Source organism: Anarhichas minor, unplaced genomic scaffold, assembly GCF_050575085.1.
Source record: "Anarhichas minor isolate MPS153535 unplaced genomic scaffold, ASM5057508v1 ptg000045l, whole genome shotgun sequence".
NCBI classification, from domain to species: Eukaryota; Metazoa; Chordata; class Actinopteri; order Perciformes; family Anarhichadidae; genus Anarhichas; species Anarhichas minor.
The window spans coordinates 8,992,151-9,011,748 of NW_027466491.1; the positions used below are offsets into that span (position 1 = coordinate 8,992,151).

The 19,598-nt window shown below is 41.1% G+C and overlaps 2 protein-coding genes across 5 annotated transcripts in view; one reads left to right on the top strand and one right to left on the bottom strand.

The window, feature by feature from the left end:
- sfmbt2 (Scm like with four mbt domains 2) overlaps positions 1 to 6,030 on the bottom strand; it is a 37,796-nt gene extending 31,766 nt beyond the window's left edge. For all 4 annotated transcript variants that reach the window (XM_076111325.1, XM_076111323.1, XM_076111324.1 and 1 more), the window contains exon 1: positions 5,890 to 6,030. The gene's annotated coding sequence lies outside the window, so the exon portion shown is untranslated. The remainder of the gene's footprint in view (positions 1 to 5,889) is intronic.
- Positions 6,031 to 9,042: 3,012 nt separating this feature from the next.
- Positions 9,043 to 19,309, top strand: tmem110l (transmembrane protein 110, like). The gene is made up of 8 exons (XM_076111330.1): positions 9,043 to 10,141; positions 12,573 to 12,621; positions 12,946 to 13,041; positions 13,131 to 13,252; positions 14,231 to 14,343; positions 15,204 to 15,287; positions 15,602 to 15,733; positions 17,326 to 19,309. Exons 1-8 carry the CDS (start codon positions 9,970 to 9,972, stop codon positions 17,452 to 17,454), a joined length of 897 nt encoding a protein of 298 aa, XP_075967445.1. The 5' UTR covers positions 9,043 to 9,969; the 3' UTR covers positions 17,455 to 19,309.
- Positions 19,310 to 19,598: the final 289 nt, after the last annotated feature.

A 19,598-nucleotide genomic window follows, 5' to 3' on the forward strand; every position in this document is an offset into this window, starting at 1 on the left:
AGGCCATGATGTGTTTACAAATGCTTCAGCATATTGATAGTATTTATATCTTAGGATGAATTTTCATTTTTGCAAATATTACAACTTGAGCCGCTGTCGTCTGCTCTTGTGAAATGCTTCCACGTTGTTTTCTCTCTAAAGACAGAACATGATACAACGTGCGTATGGCGCAGCGTCACTGTTCATGCAAAACTGATGGAAAGCACCGATAAGAGGACTCGATATTCACAGAGACAATGAAGCGATTCTCCATTCCCCTCTCAAGTAACATATACTCATTCAGCGTATTTCTCAATGTTCTTCTTTCCTGATTTATTCAACAGCTCGCGACCCCACAGATGTATCTCACGACCCATTTGAGGGCCCCCGACCCCCAGGTTTGGAAACACTCATCTAGAGCTTGTTTTGTTCCGATCAACGATCCAAAACCCAAAGACGTTCAGTTCAAAATGATACAAAACAGAAAACGAGAAGTTTTGCATAAAAATCGATTATCAAAATAGTTCCCGCTGACTTTTTCTGCCAGTCAACGAAATGATTAGTCGACCAATCATTTCAGTTCAAGTTGAAACACAGTATTATGTTATAGGTCTTAACCGCTGTGTGTATACTTAATGAACTCTTTGTATACGACATCATTAAAGTTTTAAAAATAAGACAAATGAGACGCTTTGGAAACTATTTGTCTTGGGGTTGTATCGTAATCCTATAATCCATCAAAAGGTAAATTACAGAGAATATATCTTGTAATTTCAAGTCTTAAAGATGAAAAAAGGGCCCACGTTTAATCACAAAACAGAACATATCATCCAGAGCCGACTTATTTCTCAATAATCTGCACAGAAATATGTGAAAAATGATCATCTTCACACAACAACAGACCCACTTGCCTGGTGGTTGTCCTGCAGGAGGTCATGTGGTGAAACACCGATGACTCACTCGCGGACTTCCACCCACTTCCATCAACCCGGCAATTAACGCCGCGACTCGCTGCCGTCACACGGCCATTCCTCTGACAACTCTCCCAAAACCACTCCCGAAAAAAGAGCAGAAAAATGTCCTCAATGTGGGATCAGACGAGAAACACATCCTGAGATGGAGGAGAGAGAAAATGTCCAACAATCCTCTGATGAGAAAGTCTAAATCCAGAGGAGACGAAAACACACAGACGATGCTCAAGCTGCTGTTTGAGCCGAGTGTATTTACAGAACTGTGAGGCTACGAAGGCAGTGACAGTCCCCCCCCCACCCCCACCCTATTCACACCACACACACACACCCCTGACGTCCCACAGTGGCTGAAGCAAACATACATTGCGTAAACAACAAGCTGAGCTAATTTGGCTCACATGACTCCGTTCGCTGCCCTTTTCTCTCCTCTCTCCCCCCCCCCCCCCTCTCACAGACTATCAGTGTTTCTTGCCCAAGAGCACTACAATCTTCAGCAGCATTGACACATCGCTGTCGTCAGCATGCAGTCCTCTACGCTCATTAAAACGCATTAAAGTGCACACCGACGCTGGTATCAAATGGTGCGAGGGGTACTTCACAGCAGCTGGTTTTTGCCCTTAAAATTCCCCTTAAGAGGCTGTTTTGTTTTCTCCTCCACGCTGCATGACAGCATCCCGAAGATAAATTCTAAATCGGCTTGTTTCAGACCTTCAACACAGCTATTTGAGGATAGAGGGACATATTAAAACCCAAGACGTCTCGTTTCTGTCGTTACATGAAGCTGAAATGAATGTTTAAACAATCTGACAACTGAGGTATTCATGTAAATTCTATATTTTGGGGGTTTCGGACTGTTTATTACAGAAGTGAAGTGATTTAAAGACATTACTTTGGGCTCTGGGAACGATTTTTACTATTTTCTGACATTTTATACACTAAACGCTTCAATCTATTCATCATAAATATCTTCCGCACATTAATTAATCATGAAAATGATAATTAATTGCGGCCCTGATGGAAAGTGCACTCAAATGCTGGTATCAAATAGTGTGAGGAGTACCTCACAGCATGCTGGTTTTTGCCCTTAAAAGTCCTCTAAAGAGACTGTTTTTAAATTTTTTCTCCACACTGCATGACAGCATCAGATAAAATCTGCATCTGATGTTTCAACACTTTGAGGACTGAGTGACGTATTAACACCCAAGATGCCTCATGTTTATAGTTAGATCAAGCTGAAATTAACTTTCAAACAATCGGACAATAAAGTTATTTATCAAGAAAACACGCAAAACAACAACTGTCTGTTTTATATCATTGTAAATTTAAGTTTTTTGACTGTTTATTACAAAAGTAAAGCCATTTAAAGGCATCACTTTGGGCTCTGGGAACATTTTTCTCTATTTTCTGACATTTCATACACTAAACCATTTTATTATATTTCTTAAAAATATAATCAACAGATGTATTAATTATGAAAGTGATGATTAATTGCAGCCCCGATGGAAATATTCTTGTTTTGCTCCGTAGATTCAGTGCAGCCCTAACACACATAGACAGTTGTGATTCTTTTGTGACTATATAGTCTATATATATATACACAGTATATATATATATATATATATATACTGTATGTATGTGGTTAAAGTGCTGACTCTGAGCTTTAATTAAAGGGTTTTAACAACCACATCAGATGAAAAGTGTAGGAGCTGAAGCCCCACCGTTCTCAGAAATTGGAGGCAAAATGTATAAAGAAACATAAGAAACCCTGATTACTCAACACAGATGTGAAAAGCATCAAAACCTTTAAACCGAAAGTTGTTTCATTTCACTATCCAACATGCTGGATGGAGCTCAAAGCCAAAAAAAAAAAATAAAAGGAAATGTGTCATCGTCCAAATACTTTTGGACTCCGTTGCTCATTTCCCCAAAATGCACCCTGACATATTTATCATCTTAGCAAACTTTTTGGATTGCCCTCTGGAATTTAAAACACACATTTTACTCTTCCTCTTACCGAGCTCCTGGTCTCACGTTACGTTCTCTTTTCTAACAACGACCCACGTCTACGTTTCTCCCATAACACCCGAGGGTGTGAATACTTTGTAAAAGGTGAAAACAAGCGACTTGAAAGCTAAATCCTCCACAGAAAGCAACATGTTCTCATCAATCACAGCCAGAAAACAACCATAACAAGTCAACTTTAATCACATTTTTCTTCCCGCTCTCTCGTCAATGTCAACTATGTGACTCCTCCCTGAGACCTTTTTTTTTTGTACTTGATGGAGTTTACTGGCCTGCAGCGTCCCTGAGGGAACAGTCCAGATTGGGCACTGGGGGATTAAACTGGTCCGGGAGAGTTAATCTCAGGACATTTGTTTCCCCCGTGGTCTCAGATTGAGAGGGTTTTTTATTTATTGATTAGCCCCTGATGGGTCGCTGGGCATCCACATGTTGTCCTCCTGCCTTTTCCCTAAACCCATCCATGCCAAAGATTTAATGGGGGGATTTAGGAGATTAACTGCCACTGCATGAGCTTGGGGTTTTATTGCATTACTCCCCATTAGGTTCTCCTCTTTTAGACCCATCCAAGAGTTGTTTCCTCTTGGCAACAGGAGGCCTTCATATAACAATTTGCTCTCTGTTTCCTCCTCTTGATTCCTACAGTTTTCTTTTTTTTTTGAATGTGTACACAATGCAGCCTGTGTGCTTCATGCCCAATTACGACAGGCTGTGATGCTCACTGAGATCAGCTCGCTATAAAATGATGAAGTGCAAACAGCATAAAAAAACAAGGGGGGGGGGGGGGGGGACTCCCTCGGCCCAAAGCGTTCTTATTTCAACATCAATGACTGGAAACAACTTCCTACAAACACACACACACACTCGTGTGTGCTCAACAGTTAAAGCCGACACAACCTGCAACTTTGAGACTCTTTGTGTTTCACACACAGGAGAGGTCAAATCTGACATTTCAATAAGTCCTCCACCTTATTCAAATACATGAGGAGCTGGTTTGGTAGCTGAAAGACAGATAGACAGAGAGAAAGGAGAGAAAGACTGAGAGAGAAAGACAGAGAGAGAAAGGAGAGAAAGACAGAGATAGAGAGAGAGAGAGAAAGACAGACATACAGACCGAAAGAAGGAGAGAAAAACAGAAACAGAGAAAGACAGACAGAAAGAGACAGAGAGAAAGACAGAAAGAGAAAAACAGACAGAACTGGTCCTGACCTCATCATTTCATGTAAAGTGTCCTCTCTGTGTCTCTGTGGTTCCGTCTCTCTTTAATTCTTTGATTGTCTTTGAGTGGAAACATTCACCAGAACATTAACACACAATGCCTTCATCAAAAAAAACAGATAAATTATCCAAAAAAAATGGCTGATGGCTGGTTCTTACAAAAAAAAGGCAAACAGTCCAAACCATCAATAACGTATCAATAGAGCAGGACTGTCATTGATCTCTCCTCGTGGAGGAAATATATCCTATATATGTTTTACCAGGCTTCCATTCATTCCCTTTAAAAGTGCTCTATTTTTGGGGGGCAGGTTTTATTTGTCTTCACGCTGCCGCTCTCACATCTCCTCTCAGCTCCGTGGAAGAAATAAATATATATTAGGAGCAACAAGAAGTCTGAAAGCATGATTTATTCATTCAGCGTCGGCTCCGTAACGCGCGGTCCTTATTGTTTCTCTTCATTATGGTGACGAATTTAATCTGGAGGGACGGAATCCTCGAATAACGCAAAGCTGCATAAACCCCGGATTTGCAGACCGCCCCGCAAAAGAGAAATAATTAAACAGATATAAGCTACACACGCGCGGTTTCACCCAATTATCTGCGTAATCGTTGCAAATTGACCCAAAAGAGAAACAATAAACTGGTTGGAAAATAATATCTGGTCCGACTGCGCAATCATCAACATTTTAATCTAAGATTACGCACCAAAAAAAAAGGTGGAATTAAACCGTCTCGCTGTGTTTTATTAGGAATAAAAACGATATTAATCTGATATAATGCGCATGTGCTCGAGCATTTTTTTTGTTGTTGGATAAAAGTGAAAGAGGAAACGTTAAGTGCACATGAGGAAGATGAGGCTGTGAGGGGTGTAGCCGACCAGCAGGCTGGCTGACACTCCGCTCGTGTACTTTGCACACTCAAAAAACTGCAGCGGAAAAAAACTCCCACGGAAACGCCAAACGCACACTTTGGATTTAATTGATTTCACCTCGTGTGTGTCCATCAAAAGAAACAGAACCGGGCGCGTTATCTGCCATCGTTTTATTTTTTCCTCGTTCAAAGATTTTGAAAGCGCAGTTTCTCTTCCCCCCCCCCCCACCACCACTCCTCTTCCTCCTCCTCCTCCTCCTGAACGCCATAACCCGCCATGTTGAAAGTGGCTTGACATTTTTTGGCAGAGTCCGGTATTTTCCGATGGCTTTTACGCACCTTAGGGTGACGGTGGAAAAAGAAAATTCCCCCAAATGACTCATCTATATGTGAATGACTGCAATAAGTCACTGTGGAAACAACTTGGTGCGCGCATCAAACACACAATTATACACAAAAACACAACATTAAAACACCTTAAAAATAACGTGCCAACTGTCACTCTTGCAGATAATTTAAATTCACGTGACATTTAAAAAGATGACAGACAAAAACACAACGCTATAAACCATAGAGTGCCACGAGACAGCGTCCTCTCAGCCCTTGGTGAAAGCTGTTAATTACAGCGCGTGAGAGACACTTTGAGCAACTTGGGCTCGTGAACGAACGCTCGCGATTATCTTCTCGTTTCTACAGAAACCGCCTAGGGAGCACTTCGTGTTTTTTTGAGATAAATTAACTCTCCCCGTGTTTATTCCGTCGACAGAACAAAAACGCAGCAACCACGGGAAACCCTTCCAGGACCGCGCGTGCGAGCCGTCACCTGTCTTACCTGTCCAAGTTTTTTGTCGCCTCTCCGTCTCGAGACCCCCTCTGTTTTCTCTCTCTCTCGCGTGCTCTCTCTCTCTCGCTCGCTCTCTTCTCCTCGTTCGCGTGAGCCCGAGCAAAGCAACGCGAGGGACGTCTTTCAGCTGCTGCCCCCGATTCAATATGGCATCTCCCTTCTGCGCATGTCCAAAAAAAAACATCTACAGATATTTTTTAAGCCAACTCCTTCATGGACCTTTTTTTGTGTGTGTAGCAACAAACAAAATGTTTCTTCATTTAGTTTTATATAAAATAAAAGGGAAGTAAAGTTCAGTCGCCAGTAAAACCCGGACAACTGTGTGATGCTCCAAAGAGACGTCATTTTGTTTTCGTATTAAGCTTATTCTGATGCAATTTAAATATATATTTCAATCTATATCAATTAGTCATTGTTGGCAGCTCAAATTAAATCTAATCTGTCATTTTGTGTGTTTACAGCTACGTCTTTGAGCCAATAACCACTAAAGTTGTATCATTAACAGGAGGAGAAAACACTCAATCATCAACAAAACATGAAAGTTTTCATAAAATAAATATATAGTGATTATAGCAGCATCACAAATGTCCCCTCATCTCAAGCTGCTTCTGTGCACCAATAACCCTGAAAAGTCAATAATTTATGATCTGTTTATAACCATTTGTCCTTTTGACCACTTCGTCTTGCTCCATTTTTTTTTCTTTTTTGGGTTTTGGCAATCACTTTTCTCCAAACAGCTCTTGAGAAATACCCAAAGAGTTTGTTATTTTAATGGGGCCATGTCTTATCAAAGTCAACAGTATCCTCTAGTGGTAGGAGCGCATTGCACCACGTTTAATAGTCATGCCATGGGTTCAAAAGTCGTCACATATTTCCATAAACATAAGCCAGTCCCAGTGGGGCTGAACCACCCTGAACTCTCATGGAAATCTTTTTGGCTTCATAGAAAGTGAAACCTACATGATTACCGCTGGCACAACACGAGGTTTGTTTGGGGGCATTTTCTAAAGGTTAAAGTTAAATAAAAGCATCTTAAATTTGGGGAACAGCACCTGTAACAAAATAAAAGTCAAAGGTTTATTGTCCACTGAACCTTTGAGTGTATATTGTTTTGTTATTTTTCTGGGAATCCCCTGGAAACTTCCCCAAAATCCCCCGACTTTCACTCTTATCTCCTTCTCTTAGGATCATGAAACTAAAAGGAAATATGTGACGCACTCATATTAATAAGTCAACAAAAACACCGTGATGCATATTTATAGTTTGGTTGATTTTCTGTCTGTTTTGCTTGATTTCACCTGGAATATAACGTGGCTACAACATTCTTATGGATGTTGGAAAATACATGTTGTCATACAAGTTCATTTTCTTTAGTGCATATTTCATAACTGAGAGTCTTTATAGAGACATGGATATTTGGCAAAATGGAAAACCTTAAACAGCTTTTGAAGATAAATAACATCACCTAAAAGCTATTATGATATCAAATTAAAGAGGTCTGCGAGGTGTTTCTGATTATGGTTTTAAGAAAAAGCAGAAATCAATTAGTGGGTCGTACCACCCAATGGTCAGCAAAATATGAGAGGTCACCAGATGAATAAAAGGAATATTTATTTTCCGCAAACTTCAGTTTAAATTTGAAAGCTTTTGCTCTTTTAATGTGAAATACTGCATATATTCAGCTTGAATAAACAACCTTCAAATTCAATAATATCAGAAGGATACATTTGCTTAATTTTAAGGAAACAGGAGCCAAACAGGTTTAAGGAGAAAGTCACCAAAGACTCCAACAAATAGGCTTCAAAATAAGTGTATAGGCTATGACACAGTGGTGCAATTTATTTGATCATAGCTGCAATACGGATTTTATTTTGAAACCTGTAACGGGAAGTCCAGTGTTGCATTTTGCGGCGGCGGATCTGTTTCATAAAGACACAAAGGAACCATAAAGACCGGAGGAGAGGCGCTCGTGCCGGTGTGATGCCGCTGGAGGAACAGATGGTTGGAGCGTGCGCGCCCTGCTCCATTAATCTGCAGAGAAGAGGCTTTTCCAAGCACGCGCGAGAAAGGATTATGCCCCCCCTTTACACACACACGCGCACACACTCACACATACACCCACACACGCATACACACACGCACACGGCGTGCAATTTGTGCATGAGACCGCAAACTGCACGAGGCAGACAACCGGTTTTTCTTTTTTGTTTTGGCAACGATTGAGGTTTCAGAAGCAGGTTAAGCGTCTTCTAAAGCTTCAATGAACTCTTTAATATAAAGGGGGAAACTAAAGGTATTCTCATTCCTTTTATGTCGTTTTTTGTAGTCAAATAAAGCAAGTAATTTATTAATTTAGGCCATTTATTTATGCTTTAATCCCAAATCTCCAACAAATCTGGCGGAATAATGGTGATAATAATCGTGCATAAATAGCTAAATACAGCATGTGGAGTATTAAAAAAAGATGCGAGGGTCAGCTAATAAATTAAAGCATTGGATTTTAAGTTTCACTGTGTCAAAGCGTTCCGTCTGCAGCTCAAGAAAATGTCAATGATGTTAATGTGAATAAATGCAGGTATTTGAAAGTGTTTTCTTCTGCGCATGCGGCTGTGTTGTCATCTAAGCAGTTAGATTGATATAAATCACATGTCAGAGCCAAACGCACTCCCATAAGATTGTATGTGGAATATAAAATATAGTTTTGATCCAAGTCAAAACTTTTTGAAGCCAACTATATTTTATACATATTTAGTTAAATCAAAGTATTTGTCCAACCAATGAATATCCAACCAATGAATATCCTTAATTGTCTTCTCTGAGTTACTGTACTCCATGCTGGCTCGCCTGCAGGGTTTCTAATCCTCTAAATTGCCAATAAATAGATCATTTTGTGATTAATGATCCTCTACCTCTCATCTTCATTCATGCATATAGCTTATTGACACACTTTGAATTTAAATATATCCTATATATTCACGTGAGGCAGAGATTGACACAAACCAAAAAGGACCTCGTGCACTTTCAAGTGAATTCTGCTGCGAGATTCTGCGTCAATGTAGACGAAGTAACAGGAAGTTAAGTAAACTTTACTTCAAAATAAAAAAGGTGGAAAACGCAGTCAAGATGGGAACAAAAGAATAGGAATGTGTGGATTATTTACTTTACTGTTTTTCATGTAAATCCCAAGCAAGACAGCAGCGTAAACACTTGAAATAAAACGATATAAAAGGCAGCAGACAAAATAATACGCCTACTAAATCAGATAGTTAGAATAAACAATTATACAGTCAATTGAAATAGGAGTCATTTACCATAGAATTTACAAAAGTCTTGACTTTTGCCAGAAGTATCAGATTCCTCAATTTCTGTTGCAAACATAAGTGGCGTGAGCAGAAAACATGAAGGCTTTCTTTCCAATCTCTGGTCGTACATTAAGGACAGACAGCAGATACCTGAACATATTTAGGGAAGACCTAAATTAAAATATATATATAGGCTTTTGCCATCTTTATATTCAAGACTATTTTCAACAATCTTCCGCTATCTGCCCATAACTGTTTACACTGAGTCCGTATGTTGCTGTCGGTTGTTATTTTACTTTGTTTATAACTATTTAATGATACAAAATGAATAGAAATCAACTGAGCTCACATATCTAAACATGTTAAGGTTGTTTAAAAATGTAGAAATTGTAATATGTAATATTTAGAGGACACATAGAGGAACAGATTGTCACAGTTTGTAATCCATCTCTTTGTTTTTCTGCCAAACTGTTCCAAGAGAAACCGGAAGTTGCTTTTATTTTGAAATATTTAAACCGGAAGCAAGCACTTTTCTGCGTATCGTTGATGTCATAAACATGGATGTGAGTCAGATAATCGATTCTCTTGTCCTCTTTTGCGTCACGAGATGGAGCATCAGCCTCTGGCAACATTGAAGAAAAACGTAACCTCTAATTAAAAACCGGAAATAGAAATCTGGCGGTTTGTTTTCCTCGAGTAAAGAAAGGTTAAGCTCGTCTTAGTGCTCCTTTTGTTGTTGTTGTTGTTTTATCGCGTCAACGTGGACATGTACGGACACGGCGGTGTGCTCCCGGTGAAAAGATTGGTGTTTGAAGTCACGAACATGTCCGACATCAACAAGGCGAGTCCTGGCGGCTGCGATAACGGAGCTCTGACGGACAAGTTCGGCGTCCTGATCCAGGGACTGCTGGCCATCGTCGCCTTCAGCACGCTGATGTGTGAGTACCTGAGGCGAACATCTTGTTAACCATCACAGTCTTTATTTGTGTGTGTTATACGGGGAGAGTATGCATGAAACACAACGTGCAGAAACGTGCTATTTAAAGGGCTGCTCTAGTCCACGTGGCGTTGTGTTGACGTTTGTTTTCTGCAGAGCTTCAGCGGCTTCGCACCAAATTCCATTGAAAAATATGACTTTTTATTATTGCTTTGCTTGTCGACAGAAAAACAAACCCACATTGAACACATGTTGAACATAACTTGACTAATAAATGTTCTCCACTAACGTCGGCATGAATTGAAAACTGTAAACAAAACATTTCATGAGGAAAATTAATTTATTTTGTGACTTGAGATCGCTGCAAACATCTCCCACCTCCACAAAATGGACGCTATGAACGTTTCTTTAAGTACATATTTGAATAAATTGCCCTTAAGACCCAAATGAACCATAAATGATAAGTTGCACACTGGTATGTGAGGCTGAAAGCCATATTTTGAAGGAAAGTGTCGTGATGGTCTCTGTGTGGCAGGTTTTGGTGGCAGGGCTTCGTTGTTGATGCCCTTTAATGACCAAAACACCTGCTTACAATATGCATATTAAATCTCAGTGAAATTCAACATTGATTTAAAGCATCTTGAACTCCAGATCTGTTTTCTAGTTGAGCTACAGCCTCGTAGCATCACAGTATAGAGAAGTTCAGCTCCTTCCACAGTGTTCTCGAGTGCAACAAGATGCTCCTTTCACAGCCACGGTGTGGATTTAATCTGAACAATGGCTGCTGACTGCTAAACAACTTGTGATTCTGAGGCAGCTGACTTGGAGAATGTCGGGCATCTGAACCACTTTTGGCACCACAGGCCATGTTTAACACTTCTGCAGCTGTCCCAGACGGGAAGGTGGGATTGAGTCAAGTAGGAACACTTGAGTCCTTTAGGAACTTATTATGGTTTGTTTCAATGCACGAGCACTCAAATGCAACCTCTTCTGTTCACTGATGATTTCCTTATGACTTCCTGGATTACATTTAAGATCACATTGACTTTATTCCACTATCAGGTGTCTTGGCTCTCAGTTGATTGAAAAATATACGAATCAATTCACATATTTGATCTAATTGAGTTAAATGTTGTATATTCTTTCTTTTTATCTCAAATCAGAGCCATAATGCAACATGAAAATGACATAAATGCGAACGCCTGTACATCGTGTGAAGCATAAACGTATTTCTTGAGTGTCGGCACATGATCTAATTATTAAAGTGTAGTTTAAAAAATGCCAGCAGCCAGTTTGAGAGCAGTAGAAGCCTCGGAGCAGTGCGGTGTTGCGGTATTAGGCCAGGCCTTGAGTGTGACTGCAGATCAATGAGCTCTAACCTCCACTCAGTTACTTATTAGAAGAGAAATCAATACCCCCTCCTCTTTCTTTCCCCTCCTTTCCTGTTCTCAGCATGCGTCTGGTGTGTCGTTCTTGGTCAAAGCACATGCGTCTGTTAATATTTATAGCACATTATTGGTGTGCAGCGGAGCAGTAAGAGCCCTTCAGCTATGATCCCGGCGGCGGAGTGCCAAGTCACAGCCGAGGCCGCCTCGTTCATCCCCTTCACTGATCCGTGTTTAGAGTCCTCAGAGCTCTTTCTGTGAGTTTCCTTCCATTGAGTCGTCACTAGTCCTGCACTCGCATAATCCAGACGAAACGCTGAGCAACACAGTTCTTTAATCTTAAAAACAGTCAGATTTGAGCATTTTTTGTTTTATTAACCAGCTTATTTTCAGAGCAAATGTTGAGAATCTTACTCTGATGTCTAATTTGTGCAATGGCTGCTTTTCCAAAGACTTCTGAGATAAATTTGACACACTTTATATCCACTTAATGACGTTTTTTTGTGTGTCCAACAATCTCACAACCCCTAAAGCTATAAAAAATATATAACTTGTAAGTGATTTAGGGCTGCAAACACAAATACGATTCATATATATCGTTTATTCTGGAAAAAATAATAAAAAATGCCCGTCACAATTTCCCAAAGCCTTGAAGGACATCTTCGGAGAACAAAACCCCAAAATATTCCGTTTACTATGACATAAATCAGGGAAAAGCTTAGCTCTTAACTATTTTTGAGGAGCTGGAATCAGTGAATGCTGAGCTTGTGTGCGCTCCTGTGTTCACATGCCCAGTCCCATTCTCTGACCTTGTTAGATGAGATAGAGGAACAGTGGGCGTCTGTTCGCCCTGAGCCCGGTGGGGAGGAACCGAGTGTTGTGGCTACGTGAGAAAAAACACAATATGTGAACGTCTGTGTTTCATCTGTCCTGCAGAGGGATGAGGCTCACGACGAAGATCAAACGAACCGCAAAGAAACTGCATTACATGTGTTGTTTAAAGTCCAGTTATTGATTCATTGATTGACTTTCTCTATTTGTTTGCAGTGAAGAGGTTCCGCGAGCCTGTAGGGATCAGACGACCGTGGAGGATCTGGTCAGACATGTTTCTTCCTCTCTTTTCTCTCCTCCTACGTCATCCTGTCCTTCATTCTTACATGTGACACACTTACGTAGACGAGTAAAGTCCCTTAAAGTAAAGGAAATGTTGGTTGAACCCTTAATTCCTCTCAAGGATTCATCAAAAGAACCAATCCGGACAATAAGAAGCTTCACATTTCTCCTCCAATATTATCCTGCGGTCTAGTCTGTGACTATCATCCTGAGGGTTTCTTGGCTTTAAAATGTTTAGAAAGATAGAACGCAGTGGAATAAAGAAGTCAAATTCATTTTTTTAACATTCTCCATCCTACTTTTCCAGGTTTTTTGACACGTCCAAGCAGGCCATCGGTGCTCTGTTCATCCACTTTGCCAACGTCTTCCTGTCCACGCTGACTGAAGAGGACCCATGCTCCCTGTGAGTTGTTGATCAGCACAAACCAGTCACGATACGACGTAAAGGGGTGTCCCACTGAGAACCTGGCGTTTCCTTTTCTTTACTCAAAGGTATCTGATGAACTTCCTGCTGGACGCCACGTTGGGCATGCTGGTCATCTGGCTGGCTGTGAAGTTGGTGTCCAAACTAGTGGAGTACAAGCAGTGGACGCTGCTCATGTTTGGAGAATATGGTGAGGGAGAAATCAGTGCTTTTCTTTACGTCTTTCTATTTTTTATTTCCCCTTTTTAAAACATAAAATGCCGGAGAGGTTGTTTTTATGAATCAAACGGAAAATGAAGCTGCAGCTGTGGTTTGTGCCACCGGAGGGCGCTGGAGACCCTCTGGAGCAGGACGGGGAGGAGAGCCAGCACCTCCAGCTGCAAACCTCTGGAAAACAGTCCCAGTGGCTTCAGAGGGGGATTATCATACATCTCTCTGCTGCTCTCTTCTTTTGCGTTCCTTCTTTCTGTGACTAAAAACTTCACTCAAACAACTTCTGAGTTCATATTTGATCAGTGGTTTGTTTCTTTCTTTCTTGTTTCACCCTCTAGTTCCTCTTTGTCTCTCTCCTCCCTTCTTCCTGTCTTAATGACAGACTGCTCCTCCTTTGTGTCTGCTGCTCTGAGACACCTGTGTGACAGATCTTTTGGAAATGTGTAGGTTTACGTCCTACAAAAGATGCAGAATAGTTACTACAGTTATTATTGAAATGCATGTAAGTGCATTCTTCATCTTGGACGTAGTAGTTTAAAGTATTTGTTTACAGTAAGATTATGTTAAAGCTACAGAGTTATGTCTTGGACATTAGACGTATTATACTGAATGTGTCGTGCAAACATGTGACATACAGGAGCTAAAAATCTAAATAAATACAAATTACAAAACAAGAAAAGAATGTGGATGAGCCAAAATAAATAAAATTAAATAAAAACATTATTCTGGTGGGCTAAAATAAATTAAATAATACATTTGTGTTTTTTTTCTCATTAAAATAACTTAAATTAAATTATAAAAGCATTCTGGTGTGCCAGAAGAAATGCATACAAAATGTAAAATTGCATCTTTTAGTCCTACTTTTGATTCAACCAGCATGTGAAGACCGTCTGTGCTTGAAATCCTAAATCCTGAAGTGTTTGTATGTGATGTTCGTCCCCCTCTTGTTCTCCAGGTGACCCCCCCCAGGCGGCGGCATGGCTGGGTCAGTGTGGCGTCTACCTGCTCATCATGGTGCTGGAGAAAGCTGTGATCAGCCTGGTGCTGCTCGTCCCCGGATGGTCCAAAGTAAGAACTCTAGACAGAAGCTTGTGCTGCTATCGTCCGATGAAAACACGAGGAAATATTAGAATATGAGCACGAACCCCATTTTACCTCAACTAATACCAGATTTTCAACCTTTTTATAGTTATCTTTTTTTAATATACCCAAACCAGTCTTGGCCAGGTCAACCAGATTACAACAATCTTCTCTTATTTCGAGAGACGTGCGCCATCGCGACCAGTGAGAGAAACCAAACAAGTGGAGGATAAAGAACGACTTTCTTTAGATTCTAATGGAAAAATAGAGGCAGTGTTTACGTATTAGAAGGACAGTTTGTTTGCATGACATTGGGGATCATATTTGTTTATTCAAATTAGCTTTTTTCTTAGCAACAGATGCCCTTCTAAGGAGTATAAAGGCGTGTTATTTGTTTATTTCTCATTCATCCGTCTCCAGATAGAAGCAGTTTTGTTTCGTAAAGCTCTGGAGACACTAATTACTTTGTTTAGAGATGGTTTCCATGCTCTTTGAAACTCTGATTATAAACACTAGTATTATTAATAGTAACACTAACTTATGCGGTGCAGAATGTAGTGTAGTCTCTCCGTACTTCAGTCTTCCTCTTTGTATTTGTTCTACATGGTTATGGCCCATTTCAATCAGATTTAATTATATTGCAGCATTGATATTCTTACAATACAATCTTAATTGAAGTGAAATGAGAAGAATTCAGTTTTATAATCACATGTACATGGTGGTATTTAAACACTCTTTATTAAAATCAAGAGTTAGTTCATCTCATTAGAGCCTCTTCACTCTCAACAGCTCGTTGTTCAACCTGAAGTCAGTGCGTTAACGTCTCCTCCTCTCTCCTCCTCTTCCAGTTGCAGGAGGTGCTGCTGAGCTACATCGCTAACCCTCAGCTGGAGCTGGTGCTGGTCATGCTCATCCTGCCCTTCATAGTGAACGTGAGCAGCACTCTCATGAGCTAGATGTCGAAGGGACAGTACAGATTATTAGAAGTGTGGTTGAATGAGAAACAGACAGGAGAACCAGCACGAGAGCAAAGTAATGTATTCCTTTGTGTATAAAGTATGTTTTACTGCTGCTGGTACTCCTGTGTGTTTCTCCAAACTCCCTCTACTGTAATGAATACACTGACTATGTAGAAGTACCTCATTCAACCCCAGCTCAAACAGTCCTAACAAGTCCTTTAAAGTAGTTTAGTCCATCTCTGCAGCGTTAGTGACCCCGGTCTCGTCTCTCTGGCTCTCCCCTGTAGTCCATCATGTTCTGGGTGGTGGACAGCCTGATGATGAGGAAGTACAAGACGACGAAGAGCCTGGACGACTCCTGCGACTGCTCGGTGAAGAAGGCCGACTCGCTGCCCTGGGCGAGCAGCGAGGAGTCGCAGGTGAGAATGACCGATAGGACGGATACTTTAATGAGCGCAGAGCAGAGTGAGCTCTTGTTTACAGCCGTTCATCGCTTTTTTTAGTCTCTGACGTCATTAAATCACCTCTTTCGTTCTAGAGATCATCTCCGTTCATGTTCTTTAGATCTGTAATTGGGAATTGAGACAACGATCACATCCAAAACTACGCTTCAAGCTTTCTTATGTCTTGAACATTTCCCTTATTTTTGTTTTCCATGTTTTGATAGTTCAGTGTTTATTTAAATTCCAGTTAGCATTTAAAAGTCTGAAAGTTTTAATAATAAAACACTCTAAATACTCTAAATATGTCAAATGCTTGCTCACCAGACCACTTCAGAGCGGTCGGACAGATCCCTCCTGCTCTGGAAGTGACTCGCTGGCCTTTTAAGGGGATTACTTTGGATGTAATGAAAAAGTTTCGCTGGAGCCGTTTCCCAAACAAGAATGTGACTTTAAGACTTTAATGTGTGTGAAAATGGGCGTCGATGGTCGATGTACCCAACACGGTCACGCTGGGTGTCAACCGCACCTGTTGTTTTGGGGGGATGAGCACAGCACACACACACACACACACACACACACGAGATCTAATGAGAAACAAACTCAGTCCAAGAAACACTGAGTCAGACTGTTCCCTCTTTCCTTCCTTGTTACAGTTGAGTTTGTGGATTCAGGTTTCATTCCACCATAAGAATACAAATTAGACATTTTGCAATTCTTTGTTCTTTTGGATAGCATCTCGTTTATTCGTTCTCATGCCAAAAGTGCAGAAGCCCGTGAGATCAGTCTCTGGACGAACGTAGAGCAGGTGCTGTCATGCTTTTAGATTTTTGAATTGTGTTTCTTCTGCAAATTTAAAATGCGAGTTCACTCAAATCACAAAACATGTGTTTTTTCACTCTCCCCTAGTGGTGATTACTCATGCCTAGAATTGTTCCGCTCTCTCAGGAGAGATTTAACCGACAGACATCGGGGCAAATGACTGTCGGGGGTTCACGACCCTCGTGTTGATCCCGCCCTCTTTCCTTCTCCCTGGTCGTCTGCCAAAGCAGCCAATAAATCAAGCCTTCTTCCCGGGAATATAAGTGACATTTAGGAGTCGTTTCCACGCGCTGGAGTTATGGAAAGTGGAGGAGGGCGACGGATAGAGAGGCATTGACTTGGACGAGGTCTTGGTGGGGGTGGTGGTCAGAAATACGGTCACAATGCTGCAGTTGTTGCTGCTGCATGTGACATCAAGGTTATAGTGGAGATGATGATGTCGCTGTTGGAGACAGTGATACCCTCTTTGTCTTCATCCCGATCTCTGAATCTGCTCATGTCAGCTTCCCTACATGTCGAACACAAAGCAACATATGGAGGGATTTATAATGCCGTAAATGTCATATAGTTGTGGAATTTTGCTCATGTGGGACTTGAATCCCTGCTGCTGCAGGAGAGCCAATAAACGGATGTTTTCCACTTTAGATCGGGAATGCAGAACTGAGATACTTCCCAGAATGCAAACATAAAAGGGCCGATAACTACTCGACTGTACTTTGTATTTTAGCTTACTGTTCTTCTTCTCTCAGGTCCTGCTGAACGTGGAGACGGACACAGACGAGGCTTCAGAGGGGGAGGAAGACCCTGGCGACGTGGGACCAGTCCCTCCTGTGCAGTACTCTGGAGGACCACTGAGACCCAGCTGGGTGGTGGTTTAAACCCAGGTGATGTTACCTCCCACACGTCCATCCGCTATCCACACGCAACACACTCTCAAGAGCCTAAATATGAGCACAAAATGAGCACCCTCAAAGGTCTAAATATCGGCTTCCCTGAATGTGCCTTTCCTCTGCACCGATGCATGCAAATCAAATAGCATTTTAGGGATTAGAAGCTCTCTATCCTCTCACCTTGCTGCCTCCGTTTGCTGCCAGAGAACATCAGAGCAACCACAACTGAACGAGTGTGGAGGGAAACTATTGAGGAGGGCAGCGCCCCCAGGGCGAGATGTGCGGGTGGTAACGACAGAGACTGAAATAAATCTGTCCTCTCTGCACACTGGGGACTTTTGTAAACGATGTTGCTCTAAAGAGAGTCATTTATCTTGTCTCGTATTCCAAAGAGGAGCGAGCGAGTGAAGTACAATATTTGACTCATATAATCACGTCAAATCCACCTTTTTCATTCCTCTGGCTGCTTACCTTAAGTCTGAAAGAAGGTTAATGGTATTAAAACCATGCAAATGTTTTTTTTTTTTCTGCAGTCATGACGGACCAAACATGTTGAAAGAAGTGGTTATATGGAAAAAAAAAAAATGCATGTATGTGGGCAGGAAATTGTTTCACGTCATGGTTTAAAGGGCCAGGTCACGCTATGTTTCTGCAATGATTGTCATATTGGTTGTAAATGATGGAGAACTGAGACAACACTGAGATTTTCAGAATATTGTGAGACAAAGTTGCAAATATTACAACGGAAAACGTTAGAATAACCTAATATTCTTGTGTCAGCTTGACAAATGGTAATTTTGGGAAATGTATTTCTAACACAGCCAGCTGATTAGCTTAGCTTAGCATACAGGCTGGAAACAGAGGGAAACAACTAGCCTGGCTTAGTCCAAAGGTAACAAAACATAGCACCTAATTAACACTTTATATCTTGTTTGTTTTATCCGCACGAAGTCTGAAAAGGACCAATTGGGGTTTCACGAGGGGTCACATGAGGGACTATTTCTCTGCCGGGAGCAGTGACATCCTGAACTTTCTACCTTTTGCACAGAGACACGCTAGCTTGTTCCCCCCCTGTTTCCAGTCTTTGTGCTAAGCTATGCTAACCATCCCCTGGCTGTAGCTTCATATCTAATGGACGGATATCAGAGGGGTATTGATTCCTATTTCCGAAAACGTCAAACTAGTCCCCTTTTAAGTATTTTGGGATAAGAACTGACTTTTCGGTCGTGATATTTTTCAAAATACAAAAACCCTTTTCTTGAAATTGTTACGTATCAATTCTTGCTATCGTTCTTGTTTCTTATAAAATCAAGCCTCTAACTTACAGCTTTATATTCGCAACATTCTGACTTCTTTACTCTCAAAATCTCCCATTTTTTAACCCTAAAAATGTCCCTAATACTCATAGTCACAGTGATATTCTCAGTGGGGTGATACGGTAGCTGTGTATTAAACTTTTACAAGTTATGGCACATTTCTTTGATTTATTCCGCTCATATTTTACATGTATTTGACTTTATATGTTGTGGTCCAATACGTGGTATCTACATTGGAATAGGAGGCTTTTAGTGAAACAAACGGGAGACTTTTGAGTCATCTCCAAACTGCAGGTGTTTAAATGATCCTGTTAACATTTACTGTTTCAAAGCTAAAATGTCTACAGTTTCTACAGACGTTTTATTTTGTATTCCAATGTATCTTGTGTATTTTTTATTATTATTATTATTATTATTATTATTATTACAACAAACCAAATCATGAACATGTGGATAATCATCAGCAGGCCGTAAAGTGCTTCTTTCTCTTTAATCTGTGCTATGAATAAAGATGCTTGACACATGAACTGGTGTTTGGTGTTGAATTCCTCTGGGGGGGAGGGGGGGGGGGGTGATGACCTGATGACAGACGACCTGGCCAAAGCACACCTGTGTGGGCGGGGCCAGCAGCCCTGTGACCTCCAGCTGATGACAGGGGGGGTGTTATGGAGCTGTGTGCAGGGTGTGTATTTGTGAGTTAGGTGTGCTTCTAGTCACTGGCGCTGGGACCGGTGCTGGTCTCCGTGCTGGTCTCGGTGCTAACCAACCAGGTGTGATCTTCAGCTCGAGGTCGCCACGTCGTAAGACATGTTCGAC